The sequence below is a fragment of the Eubalaena glacialis genome, chromosome 13 (genome assembly GCF_028564815.1).
Source record: "Eubalaena glacialis isolate mEubGla1 chromosome 13, mEubGla1.1.hap2.+ XY, whole genome shotgun sequence".
NCBI lineage: Eukaryota > Metazoa > Chordata > Mammalia > Artiodactyla > Balaenidae > Eubalaena > Eubalaena glacialis.
Window position 1 is genome coordinate 71,367,507 of NC_083728.1, and position 16,495 is coordinate 71,384,001.

Genomic DNA, 16,495 nt, shown 5'->3' on the forward strand with positions numbered 1-16,495 from the left:
CAGGGGAGCCACTGCATTGCATATTCCTTTTTGGAACTGAATTGAAGCTGCTGACTTTTTTGCATCCCAGCACTGATTCAGTTTAGCATCTGAGAAACACTGTTACAAGCTCTGTGACTGACTGTTGGGTTTTCCTCTCCCAAGAGAGGATCCTCAATTTAGCTGTTAATGTTGCTGAACACCCTAAAGAGTGAGGCTGTGTTTAAAGTCGGTGCCTTTGGTGGTGACAGTGATCATTTGGGGGTTTACCTGAGGTAGGTGGCTTCTGCTGTGCCGTCTGCAACGAGACCTGCAATCTAGCTTCTGTAGTTGGAAGAACAGGGCTTTTTACTGTTATGGACATTAAAGCAAGGCTGTAATTTTGGAAACAGACCATTAAACTGACAGGTAATTTTGCTTTCTTTCTTCAGACCCAGAGCTCTCAAAGCTTGTCTCCCCAGACTGGAGCGTGTTGTTTAGTGGAGTTAACAACGTTTTGTCACTTTTCTATTGTTTAACCATAGCTGGCACTTTAATTTCTCTACAGCTGCTAAAGGGAGGGACCTGGGTTTCTGTCTTGATTTTTTTTTCCTCCTGCTTCACGTCTAGGATTATTTGTCCTTTTTCTGGTCCTCCACTAGGATCATCCTGAACACGGGGTCCTGTTTCTTGTTCGAGAGCTGCTCAACGTGATCCAGGACTACACCTGGGAGGACAACAGTGATGAGAAGATCCGCATCTACACCTGTGTCCTGCACCTGCTGTCCGCCATGGGCCAGGAGACCTATCTCTACCACGTAGACAAAGGTAGCTGGGTCCCCCCACCAGACTGCACTGTGTTTGAACTTCTGAACAGCAAGTGCAGGGTTTTCACTTTCTCTTTTATTTAATCCCCTTGTGTTTTACCTACCATGAACTTCTACTCCAGGGCCTTGATAAATTCGCCCAGTGTAAGAATTACCTGGGGAGCTCTTAAGAATACAGGTTCCTGGGCCCCATCTGTCTCTTCTAAATTAGAATCCCCAGGAAGAGGCCTGAGAATTTGTATCTTTAACAAGCATCCAAGATCATTTTGACAAACAGACGAGGTCAGAGAAGCACTCTTTTGGATCAGTGATGTCTTGGGTGTGCCACAGAATAACCTAGAACGGTGATTACATATGCACATGCATGACCTTCATCCCAGGCCTGTTCCTTACCAGTTTCATGTGGGTCCTGACCTGGACCCTTAGAGCAGGTGCTTGGAAGAAGGAGACGGCCTTGCTCCCCAACATGCAACCAGCCGTCTTGAACTTGCTCCTACAGGTTTGGGAGCCGCCTCCTCATGTCCTTGACACAACATGGGACAGTCCCAGTTCCAGACCTCTGCCCACTGAGCCTAAGCATCTTCCTGCTTGTCAGAGCCTCGGTTCCGATTTTTGGTTCCCAAAAAAATGGCCCTATTAAAAGTGATTTGGCCAGTAAATGAATACTTCAGGGTTTAAGCAATTGTCTCTACACTTGGATATTTTAGGGAACAAATTTGCAGTGCTAAGGATGGCCTCCTGTTATAACTCTCAGAGGCTTCCTCTGGCTGGGATTTGGGGGCTGAGGTTATGTAAAGATGTAACTTGGGGAGGTTGGTTAATGTCAATGATGATAACTCCCACGATCTGAGCTCCTACCGCGTGCCGGGTACGGCACCAGACTCCATGGGCCTCTTTCTCCTTTAATCCTGACAGCATTATGCGGAGGACGGGCATTTGTGTCCCCATTTTACACACAAGCAAGGGGAGACACCGAAAGACAACATGGTTTTACCAACCACGTGGTTTCCAGGGCTCAGGGCCAGTTAGTGCTCGGAGTGGAATTCACTGTGGTACATGCATTATGCTGCCTCCTTGATTACAAAGTAACAATATTTTGATTAAAGTATATCATAGTACACACATACAATAAACCATAAAGCTCAGCAGATTATCACAAGGTGAACACACCCAGTAACCACCACCCAGATAGAGGAATCAAACATTACTAGCTCCCCAGAAGTCCCCTGTATGCCCCCGTCCACTCAGCACCACCACTTTCCTCTCTAAAGGTACACTGCTCTCCTGACTTCTAACATTACAGATTAGTTTGCCAAGTTTTGACTTTTCTGTAAATGGACTCATTTAGCAAGCATCCTTTGGCGTCTGGCTTCTTTCACTCAGTGTTATGTCTGTGAGATTCTTCTGTGTTGTGTGTAGCTGTTGTTCGTCCTTTTGCATTGCTGCATAGTATTCCATCGTATGAGTATACCAGAATTTCTTCATTCCCCTGTGGATGCAGTTCTGAGCTGTTGTGAGGAGTGCTGCTGTGAACATTCCTGAATATATAACTCTTGGGGTTCATGTCTGTCAGGTATATGCCTGGGGTGGAAATGCTGGCTGGTGGGATTTGCTTATGTTCAGCTCTGGTAGGTACTGTCTCACAGTTTTCCAAAATAGTTATATCAGTTTACACTCCCACCAGGCATGAATGAGATTTCCATTGTTTCCCTTGATATGGTGAGTCTTGTTCATTTTGGCTCTTCTGATGAGTGTAATTTGCATTTCTCTGATGGCTAATGAGGGTGAGCTTTTCCTGTATTTGTTGGCATTTTTATTTCCTCTCTTGTGAAGGGCACACGGAGGGCTCAGAACAAGAGAGAAACTTTTGAGGACCAGATGCTGCCGTGGAAGTGGGTCTGTAAACCCGGGCCCTATGAGAGGAGCAAGCCCTCTCCTCGCTCTTCCCTTCCTTAAACAGATTCACTGAATCCCCTGTCTACACAGCACAGCAGGGCGGACTGTAGGAGCCAGAGCGCCAGCACGGGGAGCGTGGCTGTGTTTGGCAGGTGGAGTCTAGTTTTCTAGCTTTTAGAGATGAAAACAGAAGGGTGGGTTTTCTTTGCTGCCTTCTTGGCCCAGCTGTTTACTCTGGGTGCACAATTGTGACCTGACAGTTGTCTTCGTAGCAGAGAGTCCCGGGGCCCCGGGAGGCTTTGCAGGGGTGGAGGCTCCATTTTCCCATCTCTTTCTTAGTCGAGGCAGCTCTTTAGACAGCGCTGACAAAGGTTCGAACTTTTGAAAAACTGGGGTCAGATTTTTTTTTTGCCTTTACGAAGGATGCCTTGGCTGTTTTCTTTGCAGATGAATAAGGAGAGAATGTTCTGAAATGACCTGGAGCCATAACTCCAGTGCTGTCATGCGAGCGTGCGAGACAGTGCTTGCGTGGAAAGGCAGGACACTTCTGACACTGAATGTCTATTTATTTAACACACAGATGTCTAGTTGGAAGAGTACAACTCCGGGGCCCGTGGGAAGTCGGGACAGCCCCTTCACTCCTCCACGTCACCTGCCAGGCCCTTGAAGCATTTGGGGTTGTGACCCCAGGGCCAGACAGATGCAGAGGTCCCGGGCTATTTTTAGTAGCCATTTGCCAGGGATCTCATTTCTCCCCGTTGTGAGCGCCAGTCTGGACTCTCAGGCCTGCTTTACACTCTGGCCAGGCCAAATTACTTCTGACTGTCAACTTCGCCCTTCCCTCCCTCCCTCTGTCACCACCAAGTGTTAGCATGGAAACACTTTTCCCCACTCCTGACCCCGTTTTTGACTTTCTCTGTGAATTTTCCACCTTCAGGGTTCAGCCTAGATCTCACTGATTCTTGGGATTCCATCCCAAGCCTAGATTTTAGGATCCTGGGAGCCCCAGGCCGCCCTCTCCTGACATGCAGCCAATGCGGTTGTGATTGCCCGTTTGCTCGTCTGCACCTCCTGTGGACTGTGTGCTCTGTGAGGGCAGGACCAGGTCAGCCCATTCCCCACCCACCGGGTCTCCGGGTCCTGGAACCTGGCGCAGAGCAGGCCCTCACCTAGTCCGTGCTCTGCGTGTGTGAGCGGCCTGCTCTGAACATGCCTCTGACCCCTCTGGGCAGGATGCCTGCAGCTTGGGTGGTTGGCCACAGGTGGTCCTAGACCTTCTCGCTTCTCCCCTGCTGCTGGGTTAATCCGAATGAGTAGGTTACTCCAGCGCAGAGTAAGACTGGGAATTTATGCCAGGAGCTAGCCTAGTCCTCGCAGCAGGTGTGAGAAATTCCTTTACCAGCTGCATTTTGCCACCCTGCAAAATCACATGGTGGCGAATGGCTGAATCAAATTCTTTCTCTTCTTACAAGAATAACCGCCATCTTCCACGTCATGGACAGCAGTTGAAACACAGCAGCCAGAGCCAGAGCCGTCTCAGAAATCCTGGGACGGATGCCTGCAGCCCAGGGCAATTCACTACCAACCTGTGTCATAGGAACAACTACAAAGCCAGCAGCCGACCCAGGAGAGCACTCCCAGAACATTCCCCACAAAGGGGCAGTTCAGAACCGGAGTAGAGGTTTCATGCGGACAGAGAAACTGGGGAGCAAGGAGACCAGCTGTTCTCCTCGTTCTCAGGCAGTATGTCTGCAACCTGCTTACAAATGGTTCAGCCAAAAAAAATGACGTATATATCTGTGTGTACGTGAGAGTGTGGAGAGAGCAAGCGAGAGAGCTTCACAGAAGTGGCAAAACGGCATCAACTGGTGATGCTGGGTGAGAGAGAGGCAGCGCTTCAGTGTACTGTTATTCCCACTGTTCTACAGCCTTGACATTTGTTTAAGTAAAAAGCTGGGAATAAAAGAAGAAGGAGTTATTCTTTTTTTTTTTTTCCACTTAGAAACTCAGTAGTAATTTATTTGGAAAAAGATAAGCAAAGAATGGCTCATTAAAAAATACATTTCATAGTGTCATTCTTCCTCCTTCATACTTTTCCCAAATGCCTAATTGGGAGTTAAATATAAATGTAAGAATTTTAAAAGAATATTATGTACAATTTTATTGAAGTAGAAGAAGGAGTTATTCTTGAAATAGCAACTAGAAATGTACATGAAGCATCCCTGAAATTATTTTATTAATCAGTTAATTACTATATGCTTATACCTGTACCATTCCCCAAAAGATTCAAGACAGATTACAGGAAATATATAAAATAATAAAATATAATTTTTTAATTGAAAAAAATGGTTCTTAGGAAGTTATAAATTAGGAAATATATGGCTATATATGTCCGTGTGGTATATAGACATACTGGTTTGTCACTTTACTAATAGTATATTATAAATATCTTTCAGTAATAGTATATTGTAGCAATAGTATAGTGTAGTACATGGTAGTTAACAACTATAGATCATATACTTTTATTGTCTTCATAGTATTTTATTTAATGCTCATGCCCCAGAGCATTTAATCAAAACTCTTGGTAGATATTTCCGTTGCTTCTCCTCTCACCATTATACACAACATTTATAATGAACATACATTAAACATTGTCCTCTGTGATGAAACAATATCACATATATGCATCTTTGTGCAACTGGGGGATGATTTTCTTAGGATAAATCCCTTGGAGTGGGTTTTCCCAAGTCAAAGATCTGACCTTTTTCTGCACTAAGACTTTTTTTTTTTTGGAGTAAAATATACATAGTGATAAAATACATATAAAGTTTACCATTTTAACTATTTTTAAATGTACAATTCAGTTTTATCAAGTATAGTTGCAGTGTTGTGCAACCATCACCATTATCCATTTCCAAAATTTTTTCATCCTCCCAAACAAACTCTGTACCCAATGAACAATAACTTTCCCCTTCCCCCCTCCCCCCAGCCTCTGGTGACCTCTATTTTACTTTCTGTCTTTATGAATTTGCCTCTTCTAGGTACCTCATATAAGTGGAGTCATACAATAGTTGTCCTTTTTTTTTTTTTAATTTATTTTATTTATTTATTTTTGGCTGCGTTGGGTCTTCGTTGCTGCACGCGGGCTTTCTCTAGTTGTAGCGAGCGGGGGCTACTCTTCGTTGCGGTGCTCGGGCTTCTCATTGCGGTGGCTTCTCTTGTTGTGGAGCACAGGCTCTAGGCACGCAGGCTCAGTAGTTGTGGCTCGCGGGCTCTAGACCGCAGGCTCATTAGTTGTGGCGCACGGGCTTAGTTGCTCCACGGCATGTGGGATCTTCCCGGACCAGGGATCGAACCCATGTCCCCTGCATTGGCAGGCGGATTCTTAACCACTGTGCCACAAGGGAAGCCCTAGTTGTCCTTTTGTGTCTGGCACATTTCTCTTATCATAATGCTTTCAAGGTTCATCCGTGTTGTAACATGTAGTAGAATTTCATTCCTTTTTGTGATTGAATAATATGCCACTGTTTAGATAAACCACTAAACCACATTTTGCTTATCTATTGATCTGTCAGTGGATACTTGGGTTGTTTCCACCTTTTGGCTCTCGTGAATAATGCTGCTGTGAACATTCATGTACATGTATCTGTTTGAGCCTCTGCTTTCAAGTCCTTTGAGCACTGGAGTTGCTGGATCCTGGAGTTGCTTTTCCACAGCAGCTGCACCATTTTACATCCCCACCAGCGATGCATGAGGCTTCCAGTTTCTCCACATCTTCATCAATACTTCTTTTCCTCTTTGTTGTTGTTGTTTTTAAATAACAGCATCCTAATGGGTGTGAAGTGGTACTGGACATTTCTTAAGGCTTTTCTCACTGATTTCCAAGCTATGGTACTCCCACCAACAGTTTGCCCAGGCCTACATCAAAACCAGGTATTCTTTCTCACCTTTGTTAATCTGATAGGTGATGTTTTATTAAAAGTTCTTCTGTGGTTTTAGTTTTCTGTTCTTTGATCACTAGTGAAATTGAACTCTTTTTTCCCCTAAAATTATAGGCCATTTAGATGTATTTCTGATACACTGATGTATTTGCCAATTTTCCTATAAGTGACCCTAAGAGGGGTCACTTTCTTAAAAGCTCAGAAGCCATCCCTGCAAATTGTACCTTGGCTTTTCTCGTCTTCATGGCCAGTGCCTGTTTAACATGATCCCCTCGTTCTGTAGCTCGTTGCCAGCAGTCCAGGGAATAGTTCTATGCAGGCCCTGACAGACGGCTGGTGGCTTTGACCATAATGGGGCTATGCACTGTGCCTCTGACTCTCAGCCTCACCCATCTGCAAGCTAAACGAGTGCCCTGTGTCCCTCGCTTGTGGTGTCACCTCTTGTTTGCATCACACAACTTCATGGGCTTTACTGTGATCTCATATGTATCATCCCTTTTTGATTGTATATGCCTAGGAGACAGGATCCTAGGGATGGTGATGAGCTGGGCCGAGAAGAGCACAGCAAACTACATTCCCCGAGATGAGCTAAGCTGAACCGGTTTATTGACAACGTCTCTAAACCATGAACTGGATTAGCACTGTGTGTACATGGCCGTGTAAGCCCAGCCACACCCCCCCCAAGGCACCTGCACGGCCGCTGCTTTATCAGATGTTGCTGCACCTGGGACAGTGGCCCAAATTTTAGGCCTCCACCAGATCAGAAACATCTAAGAGCTGCCACTGCACTTTTCCTCTCCTTGACCACTTAGCGCTGAGGGTGCGCCAATGGTTTTGCACTGAACTGAGCGCCGCTCATTCACACCGGAAATAACTATGCTCAGCCACGTACAAGTCGGATTTGGGAGTTGGGGGAAAGCAGTTAAAAAAGGATCTGGCGAGAAAAGGCATGGAGGGAAAGAATCGACTCTGCAAGGCAGAGGTTGTGGTTTCCTTACAGACGGTAAGACTTTGCAGCAGCCTGGCCCTGACCCCTCACTGCCACCCCCCTAAAAAAAAAAGAAAAGAAAGAGAACCACTGAAGTGTCCGCAGGAGGGACCAACCAAAAGCATTCTGGTCCATCACACAATGGACTACTGCTCAGCTAGTACAAGCAAAGCAGCACATCCATATATGCTGATATGGAAATAGCTCCAGGAACCATTAAGTGAAAAAAAACCAAGTGCCAAACAGCACCCTGTAGAGTCCCTCTCCTTCCTTACCCAGAGGTCATGCTTTGTGCGAAGGTCGATAGGAAGGAGGGAGAGAGGGAGGTCAAACTCAGGCTGTTCTTGCAGCTGCTCTTTCTCTAGACAGCGGCTGTCACAGGAGATGCCCAAGGAGAGAGGGGACTTTAGTGAAAGGATTCAGGTTTGCGAGAAGACGTAGAGAATCTTCTGTTCCATCTGCAGAAGTTTTGAGGCGGAGTGACAGGGCAGGGGGCTGGGGGCGGTGCTTAACTGCTTAGGCTTTGACGGGCGCCTCCCAGTTTGGGATCCTGGCTGGGACGGGCTCGGAGCCTCAGTGTCCCCATCTGTCCTCTCTCGCACGTGCCGGTTATGAGGACTCCGCAGTAACACCTGTGAAGCGCTGCGCCCAGTGCCTGGCACACCGGTGCTCAGTACTGACAGCCATTCTGATGGGCACTGTGATGCCTGCTGTCCCCCTCCATGCCTGGGCCGGAGGGGACAGACTTCAGAGTCTGAGCTCTCTGGCTCAGACTGTCTGGAAGGCCAGGTGTTTTCTCCATGATTCCCAAGGCCCCAGGCCCGTGGGAAATTCTGGCCGTTTCCATTTGCCCTGCTGTGATTTCCTGCCACCTGCTGACACCATGGCTGCCTCTCCCTGGCCTTGGGCTTGGGAATGTCTCACTGCTCTGGTTTCTTCCATCAGTTGACTCCAACGACAGCCTCTACGGGGGAGACTCCAAGTTTCTGGCTGAGAACAACAAGCTGTGCGAGACGGTGATGGCTCAGATCCTGGAGCATCTGAAAACCCTGGCCAAGGACGAGGTAGGTGCCCCTGCCACCCCCATCCCCGCCGCTTGCCCTGAAAGCACGAGTTCCCAGGGTGCTTGGACATTGGTTCATCCAGAGAGTAATGCGCCTGTGTGAAGACTGTTCATCGATGGCCCCGGGGCCTTTGCTCCTGCCATTTTCTCTGCCTGCACTGCGCCTCCCCAGGGTTCCCCTGGCCACCCCTGTCATCATTCGGGTCTCAGCTCAAGTACCTCCTCAGAGTGGCCTTCCCTGAACCCTGTGTCAAGTAGCCACTACACTCCTGCGTCCCTCTGAACTGTCCCTGTGACGCTCGGGCATTCTCCGAAATGCTCTGTGTGTTCACTTCTCAGTCGCCTGCCTCCCCCACCAGAATGTAAGCTCCGTGTGGCCGGGACCTCGAGACGTGGGTCTCGGAGACCTGCCTGTGCCTGAGACAGGGTCTCTGGGATCCATCTGTCACTCACTCCGGCATCCTCACCTCGAACCTGGCGTACAGCGGGCGCTCAATCAGCGCACGTTGAGTGAATAACAGCCTGCACTTTCCACACCTTAGCTCTGTGAGGCCCACAACAGCCCTGTGATGTAGGTGCTGCGTTCATTCTCCTTGGACAGAAAAGAAAACCGAGGCTCAGAGAGGCTTCCAGAGCCCCTGGTTTCCTCTGGTTGTGACAGACAGGTTCCCACCCAGATCCCCAGGCGTGAATCCGTAGCCACTGCATCTCCCTCCTCGGTCAAGGCCTCGCCACTTACCTTTCAACAAGTGCCGCACGGTTGCTGTGCAGCCATGATAGTAGGCTGTGCTTGCCCAGCCTTTTCCTTTTTTTTTTGCCGCACCCCACAGCTTGCAGGATCTTAGTTCCCCGACCAGGGATTGAACCCGGGCCCTTGGCAGTGAAAGCTCGGAGTCCTAACCATTGGATAGCCAGGAAATTCCCATCCCAGCCTTTCTTATACATAAGTGTAGTGTGGAGAACTTTGCGTGTGTGGTTTCATCTAATTCTCACAACAGTCCCATGAGTGGGAACAGCTGTTATCCCTTTACACTTTCCAGATGAGGAAACTGAATCCTAGAGTGGTAGCTATGGAATGTGGTCAAGGCAATCTTCTAGAACCCATGCTCTGATCCACAGAATATATTCCTTTATCAGATGTTGCATCGTTGCCTTTTCAGTGCAGTTTTTCCCATATTCTCCATATAGATAGATGGTTGACTGATTTCAAAATAATTTCCAAATTATAGTACAATCTAAATAACCACCTGGTACCCTTCCCCAATTACTCCATTTTTGCAGCTTCAGCTCAAACATGTGGGTGACAGATGGATCCCAGAAGCTCTGTCTCAGGCTTGGTGCACATTGTGTTAAGGCTGATTCCTGCTGTGTAATCAGGGTGGGGAGGTTGGCAGTGACTCTGGAGTCAAAGCCAGTGCCTGACCTTTCTCCGCGTCCTTCCCCTGGGGCAGCTCATGTCAGGCTTCTGCCTCCATGTCTGCCCCCCCCACCCCGCGCCAGTCTTGCTCTTCGCTACTCCAAACAAACTGACAGCTCATTCCTGATCTCATGTTGGCAGATTCCTGTTTTCTCTCACTGCCACTCACCCCCCACCCCCTCCAATTCCCTTTCCCAAACCCAGGACAGATTTCGGGCTGCAGGGTTCCCAGCGGCTTTCCAGCCCTCCCCTTCCTGCCCACACGCTTCCCCAGCTCCCTCCTTCCCAAACCTCAAGTCTCACGTTTTTAGGATTTGCTTCTCTACCCTCACACCACTAAATCCTTTGAAGACAAAATAAGATCAAGCTGGACTTAATTTAATTCTTACTCACTTCCAGGACTGTACAGAATGCCACCATTGCCCTTCCCCCCTTCCCCACCCCACCACAGAAACCATGAGAATATTCTATAGCTGTGGGTGCGCGCGCGCACACACACACAAACAGATACACACACACACACACAACAGACATGTATGTCCCGCGTTCCCATTCTCCCCAGGGTATTCAAGCAGGTCCTGGAGAGAGTGGGATTTTTTCCAGACTCCGTTCCCCAGTGGCCACTGCTGAGGTCAGGGGCACTGCACACAGGGCCAGCCTTAAGGTTAGCAGGCCAAAGGGCAGATGGAAAACACAGAACCACTGGCGCCCTGGGGGCCCCAAGTGCCTCCCAGCGCCCTCTCTAGGGAGGGAGGATTGTGGGTGGGTCCCACTGACCCTGGGGCCCCCTGGGTGCAGGGCTGTAGAATGCTGGGGAGTTAATGCTTGGAGGGCACTGGCTGTCAGTGGAGGGGGCAGCATCAGAACCCAATTTCTTCAGGAACTGGTTTATCAAACCAGTTAGTATTAGAAGAGGTAACTCCCCTCCTCCAACTGAAAGGCCTTTTTCGAAAGCCTGTAAACTTCGTCTCTGCGGTAGGCAGCTTTCAGGAGAGAGCCCTCATTACGCTGCAGGAGAAATGGAGTCCTTCACCTTCACTTGCACTGGTCACTCCCCTGCTGTGAAGGATGCTTAGCACCTTCCCTGATCCCTACCGCCAAGGGCTCTGGCTCTAGCTTCTTGCCAGAGCAGGACTGTGTGTTTGACACGTCGTGCCCAAGAAACGTGTGCCTCCGGGCTTGAAAATGCATTTCTTCACTATGACGCGATAGGCTGGGTCTAATCAGGTGACTGCTGACAGCATAAACGACCACAGTCTAGGACCTCCAGGCTCACAACAAAAATAGAGCCCAGAACCATATAATTTGGAACTATTTTAACATTTGTCTCTTTCTCTTGGGGGAGGAGGCCTTGACTGTGATAACGACTCTGAAATAATTCTGAAAGAATAGCAGGGCTGGGAAGTTTCTGAAGTACATTTCAACTCACATAAATACCAGGGACTCTCACTGAAAATGCCTGCCCATATATGCACATTTATTAGAAAAAATATGGGCAGACTGAGCTAAGATGGAACATGTCATCCTTCATTTTAACAACACGCTGTGAGCTTCGGCACAGGCGGCCCCGGGAGGGGAGGCCTCTAGAGCCCGGAGCGGCAGGAGGGCTCGGACCTCTCTCCAGCTGCCGCGGAGCCAGGCTGGGCGCTGTGAAAGCCCGACGCTGGTGCCCGAGCTGAGCGTCTCCTCTCTCAGCGCTGGTATCAGCCCCGCTTCCAAAACTGTCCTCTACATGCACGTGAAGGAGCCAGCCCTGCCCTAGGCACGAGCTTTATGAAGCTGTTTGTTTGGGTGTGGTGAGGCTGGGAACCACGCCAGACGGTTACAACTTCCTGCAAATGGCAGTTCCCCTAGGAAAAGAAACAAAAGCAGCTCTTTTCTATTTAAAACCTCTGTAGGGAGACGAGGGGCTCGAGGCCCTGGTTTGGTCTCTCATAACGTGTTCAGAGTTTCCTGGGTCTCTGCACGTCGGCCGCCTGCCCGCTTATCCCCAGACCCGTCTCTAATGATCTCATTTTTAATGGGCTGTGCATTTAACATACATGCGAACTGGGCTTTTAGGGTAAAATGCTTGAGAAGATACGGAATAGAGAAATAACCAGGAAGATACTGTCTTACTTGTTTGACTTTTAAAAATTCTCCCTTGCAGTTAAAGGGCCTCTCTTGGGAGACTCTTCTAGTTGGATCTGAGAGTTTTCTATTAGCTTGGTCCTCCAGGTCTGAGCAGAAACCAGGGCCCTCCTGTTTCCCAGGCATCAGATGAGAGCCAGTTTAAAAGGCGAGCAGGATGGGCTGGAACCCACTGGATGGTCTCTGCCCCGGTTCCCGACTGGGGCAGAGCTGTCTGATTAAACAAAGGAACCTAAAGCGGGCAGTTGCCAGCCCGTTAATGAGTCTACCAGCCTTCCCTCCTTGTGCCTGCAGGCTTGGGACCCGACAACGTGACCCCGCTCCTTGACAGCAGTGCTGTTCGGTCGGCTCAGCTGCTGCTGTGACGGTCACCTGGTCCAGACCGTTGTCCAGGCAGGCTCAATTTAGGGGGCTTGAGTCTCTTCACTGTCGTCACTCGGCCACCCTCACCCAACTGCATTCTTAGCTGCTCCTTGGCAGTTTCATTGCATTGTTTTTCCTCCACTAGAAGACTTGAAATCCTCACTTGGGAGAGGGCGGCAGGAGGGGGTGACAAAGGCGGCTCAGCAGTTAGCGTAGTCTGCTGCTCTGTGGGCTCCACACATGGGAGGATGCACGGGCAGATGGACAGTTAGTAGGTTGTTAGGAAGAAACAGGAAAAAATATGTATTGGTCTAAACCACATCAAATCGTTCCTATTTCCCTGGATAAAACTGTGCAGCTGCACTGGGCAACTCTTGTCAGCTTCTTCAGAATCTGGATCCCTAATGTGATGTTAACCATGGGTCTGTGGGAACATCTTATAAACTGGGGCGGGACATGGGAGGGTGTGGGTACCAGCACAGGCTCCAGAACTGGACGACTGGAGCTCAGACCCTCACCCCGCACTTGCTGGCTGTGGGCCTTGAGCAAGTTCCTGAAGCTTTCTGCCCTTGTCAGCAAAATGGGAGCCTACTGGTTTCCTATTACAGCTCTAAGTCACCACAAACTTAAAACAACCCCCATTTACTATATCTCACCAGTTTGGTAAGTCAGAAGTTGGTGTTGGCTGGGCCAGTTTCTCTGCTCCTGGTTGCACAAAGCCAAAATCAAGGTGTTGACTGGCTGGGCTCTTACCAGGAGGCACTGGGAAAAATCCACCTCCCAGCTTATGTGAGTTGGCCACTTCAGTTCCATACGGTGTAGGACTGAGGTCCTGTTTCCTTGCTGGCTGTTGGCTGAGGGTTGTTCTCAGCTTCTAGAAGCCGCCTGCATTTCTTAGCTCTTGGCCCCCTTCTACCATCTTGAAAGCCAGCAGTGGTGGGTCGTGTCCTTCTCATGCTTCAAATCTTTCTGGTCTCCCCTTCTGCGTCATCTTTCCTTTGCTTTCCTCTTCTGCTACTTGTCTCTGACTCTAGCCTGAAAAATTTCTCTGCTTTTTAGGGCTCAAGTGATTAGATTGGGCCCACCCAGATAATCCAGGATTATCTCCCTAAGGTCCATAACCTTAATCACACCTGCAAAGTCCCTTCACAGTAGCACCTAGATTAATGTTTGGATAACCAGGAGTTGGGATCCAGCTCTAGAATCCTGCCTACCTACAGAGAGTTGTGAAGAGTAAACAAGGTGAGCTGTGTAAAGCACAGAGCTCATACCTGTCACAGTGTAAGGACCCCATACCCACTAGCTGCCAAGGAGCAAAGCAGACGCTCAAGGCTCCTGGCAGCACTGATGTCTGCAGCGCCAGCCAAGAGCACCCAGCAAGGGTCCGGGCGTCAGCTCTCCAGGACCCACACAGATGTGTGATCTGACCTGGTCCCCTGCTCAGGCCCACCTGCTGACTTGGGCCTTCCCAGGTGCCTTTGTTTACCTTTGGGAGCTGGTATCTTTTCTCCTGGGCCTGTTGCATTTTGGAGATTTAGTTTCCCTTTTGTCTTTACCATTCAAAGCTGGGGGTTCAGGTTTGGTCTCTTCTGACATTTTGGTTAGACTTTCCTTGTTTGAGAGCACCTTTCACATCAGATCACTGAGCAAAAGAGGAAAGATCTGGTGTGAAGAATACCTAATGGTTCTTGTAAGAGCTGGGCATGGGCACCAGGCATTGGGGAGCATTATTCACGGGGAGCTGTCTTTGGTCTTTATTACCAGTACCCAGAGGGTGGGAATAGTGACTGAAACTTTGGGTGGCTTGAGGACACGTCTGTAAGAGACGTATCTTACCGTTCAGTTTACTCCTGTACTTGCATTACGCAAGACGGCCTATCACTGCTGGGGTAACCCGGGGAGGTTAAGCGGCTCGCCTTCCAGAAGATCCGTGGTAGAGCTGGCCTTGGAACCCCAGGCAGCGTCAACACTGGGCCGGGCCTGAGCCCCGGTGCCAGATAGTAACCTCTTTTTTCTGTACCAGGCCCTAAAGCGCCAGAGCTCGTTGGGCCTTTCCTTCTTTAACAGCATCTTGGCCCACGGGGACCTGCGCAACAACAGGCTCAACCAGCTGTCCGTCAACCTGTGGCACCTGGCACAGAGGCACGGCTGTGCAGACACCAGGACCATGGTGAGGCGAGGCGAGGCGAGGGGTGGGGGGAGTGGGGGCCCTCACAACGCCCGCCAAGCACGGCTGTCCTGGCGAGTGACGCAAGCCCACTGGCCAGGCACAAGTGGCCTCAACACAACATCAGGGCCTGGACATCAAACAGCCCCAGTCTCCCCTTCCAGAAAGGTGCCAGGCCCTACAAAGTACAGACAGCTCTCCGTATCTGCAAGTTTGGCATCCTCAGATTCAACCAACCACAGATCAAAAATATTCAGGGGGAAAAAAAATTCCAGAAACTTCCAAGAAGCAAAACCTGAATTTGCCACCTAGCGGCAACTATTTACATAGCATTTACATTGTATTAGGTGTTATAAGTCATCTAGAGATGATTTAAATATACAGGGGGAGGTATGTAGATGATATGCAAATACTACACCATCTTCTATAAGGGATTCAGTATCCTCAGTTTGGTCCTGGAACCAAGGGACCACTGAGTAGTATTAAGAATTAATTCCCTCTGAATAAAAACCACATGTATGAAAACACCAGTCATTCATGGTGATTTTAAGAGCAAGCTATAATCTAAGGAGTCTTATTTAAAAACTGCTGGTTTCTTCCCCTCCCTTCTCTGCTAAGAAAAAAGCCAAAGCTCCTGATATGGCTGATTTGTTGGAGCCTTGAGAGTTATGAACCAGAAAGGAGATGAGTCTTTCTCTTTCCTCTTAGGTGAAAACTCTGGAATACATCAAGAAGCGAAGCAAACACCCAGACATGGGGCATCTGACCGAGCTGGCCCTCAGGCTCCCTCTGCAGACGAGGACCTGACCCTAGGGGCTCTGGTGCCAAGTCCAGAAAGACCTATTTTGCGTTTTTGTTTTTATTTTTACACACGTACAGACTGGCTTCTCTACTAGATTATTCTGCCAGTGAAATGAAGAAGTGGGAGCTGTCAGAGCATTCGAATCCACTCCTGCTCACTGAGCACAGCGTCTTAGTGTTTCTTTGCACAAGTGGCCTTCAGATGGGCCTTTAGGGAAAAACTGAAGAATGCAGGTAACATCTTTCTTTTCTGAAAGGTGTTTTTTAATTGGAAAAAGAACCTTGAAAAGCAGTCCACTTTGACAGACCCACTGTGCCCTTTCCCTAATTTGCTTTATATCAAAATCAGCTCTTGATTGGATTTAGAGTTTGCTGGTGGATTAAAGGAGAAAGTGAGGTCAAATCTGAGATTCCCTGTGGCTTCGATGGAAAATATACTGTAACTGAATAAACCTCCTGAAGGAACACTTATGTTCATGACTGTTCATTTAATTACAGTTGACTCTCATCCGGAAGAGAACGTGTCTAAACATACCGCCTGGTTTTCTTGCAGCCATAACCCTAAACAGCATATGATTCTGTCTACTTTTTTATCAGTTTGGCGGAATCTGATTCTCCTATTACCACTAATGAGCTTCCACTGACATTTTATTTTGAATCAGTAAGAGCATTAATATTGGTGGTGGTGGTGACTCACAGCCTAGAACCCCTTGTGCAGGAAAATGCATCCAAGTTGTGGATTAAAAGTGCCCCCAAACTATTGTACTTTTGGAAGGTATACACTGAATGGAGATAGACTACATTTCACCTCTACTCTGTGAAAAGCCTGATTACAGTTCACACAGTAAAAGTAGCTAAAATAATTTTTTTTTAATTTACATAAACTCATGTTTTAATTGAATAGCTTGGGACCAAGAATATGCTATGGATTTTCCGGCCGGCTT

The 16,495-nt window shown here is 48.5% G+C and overlaps 1 protein-coding gene across 2 annotated transcripts in view; it reads left to right on the forward strand.

Moving 5' to 3' along the window:
- Window positions 1–16,016, forward strand: part of VPS35L (VPS35 endosomal protein sorting factor like) — a 118,351-nt gene extending 102,335 nt beyond the window's left edge. For both annotated transcript variants that reach the window (XM_061208178.1, XM_061208179.1), the window contains exons 28-31: window positions 621–786; window positions 8,556–8,674; window positions 14,607–14,753; window positions 15,459–16,016. In XM_061208178.1, the coding sequence (XP_061064161.1) occupies window positions 621–786; window positions 8,556–8,674; window positions 14,607–14,753; window positions 15,459–15,557 (531 nt within the window). In that variant the 3' untranslated portion in view covers window positions 15,558–16,016. The remainder of the gene's footprint in view (window positions 1–620; window positions 787–8,555; window positions 8,675–14,606; window positions 14,754–15,458) is intronic.
- Window positions 16,017–16,495: the final 479 nt, after the last annotated feature.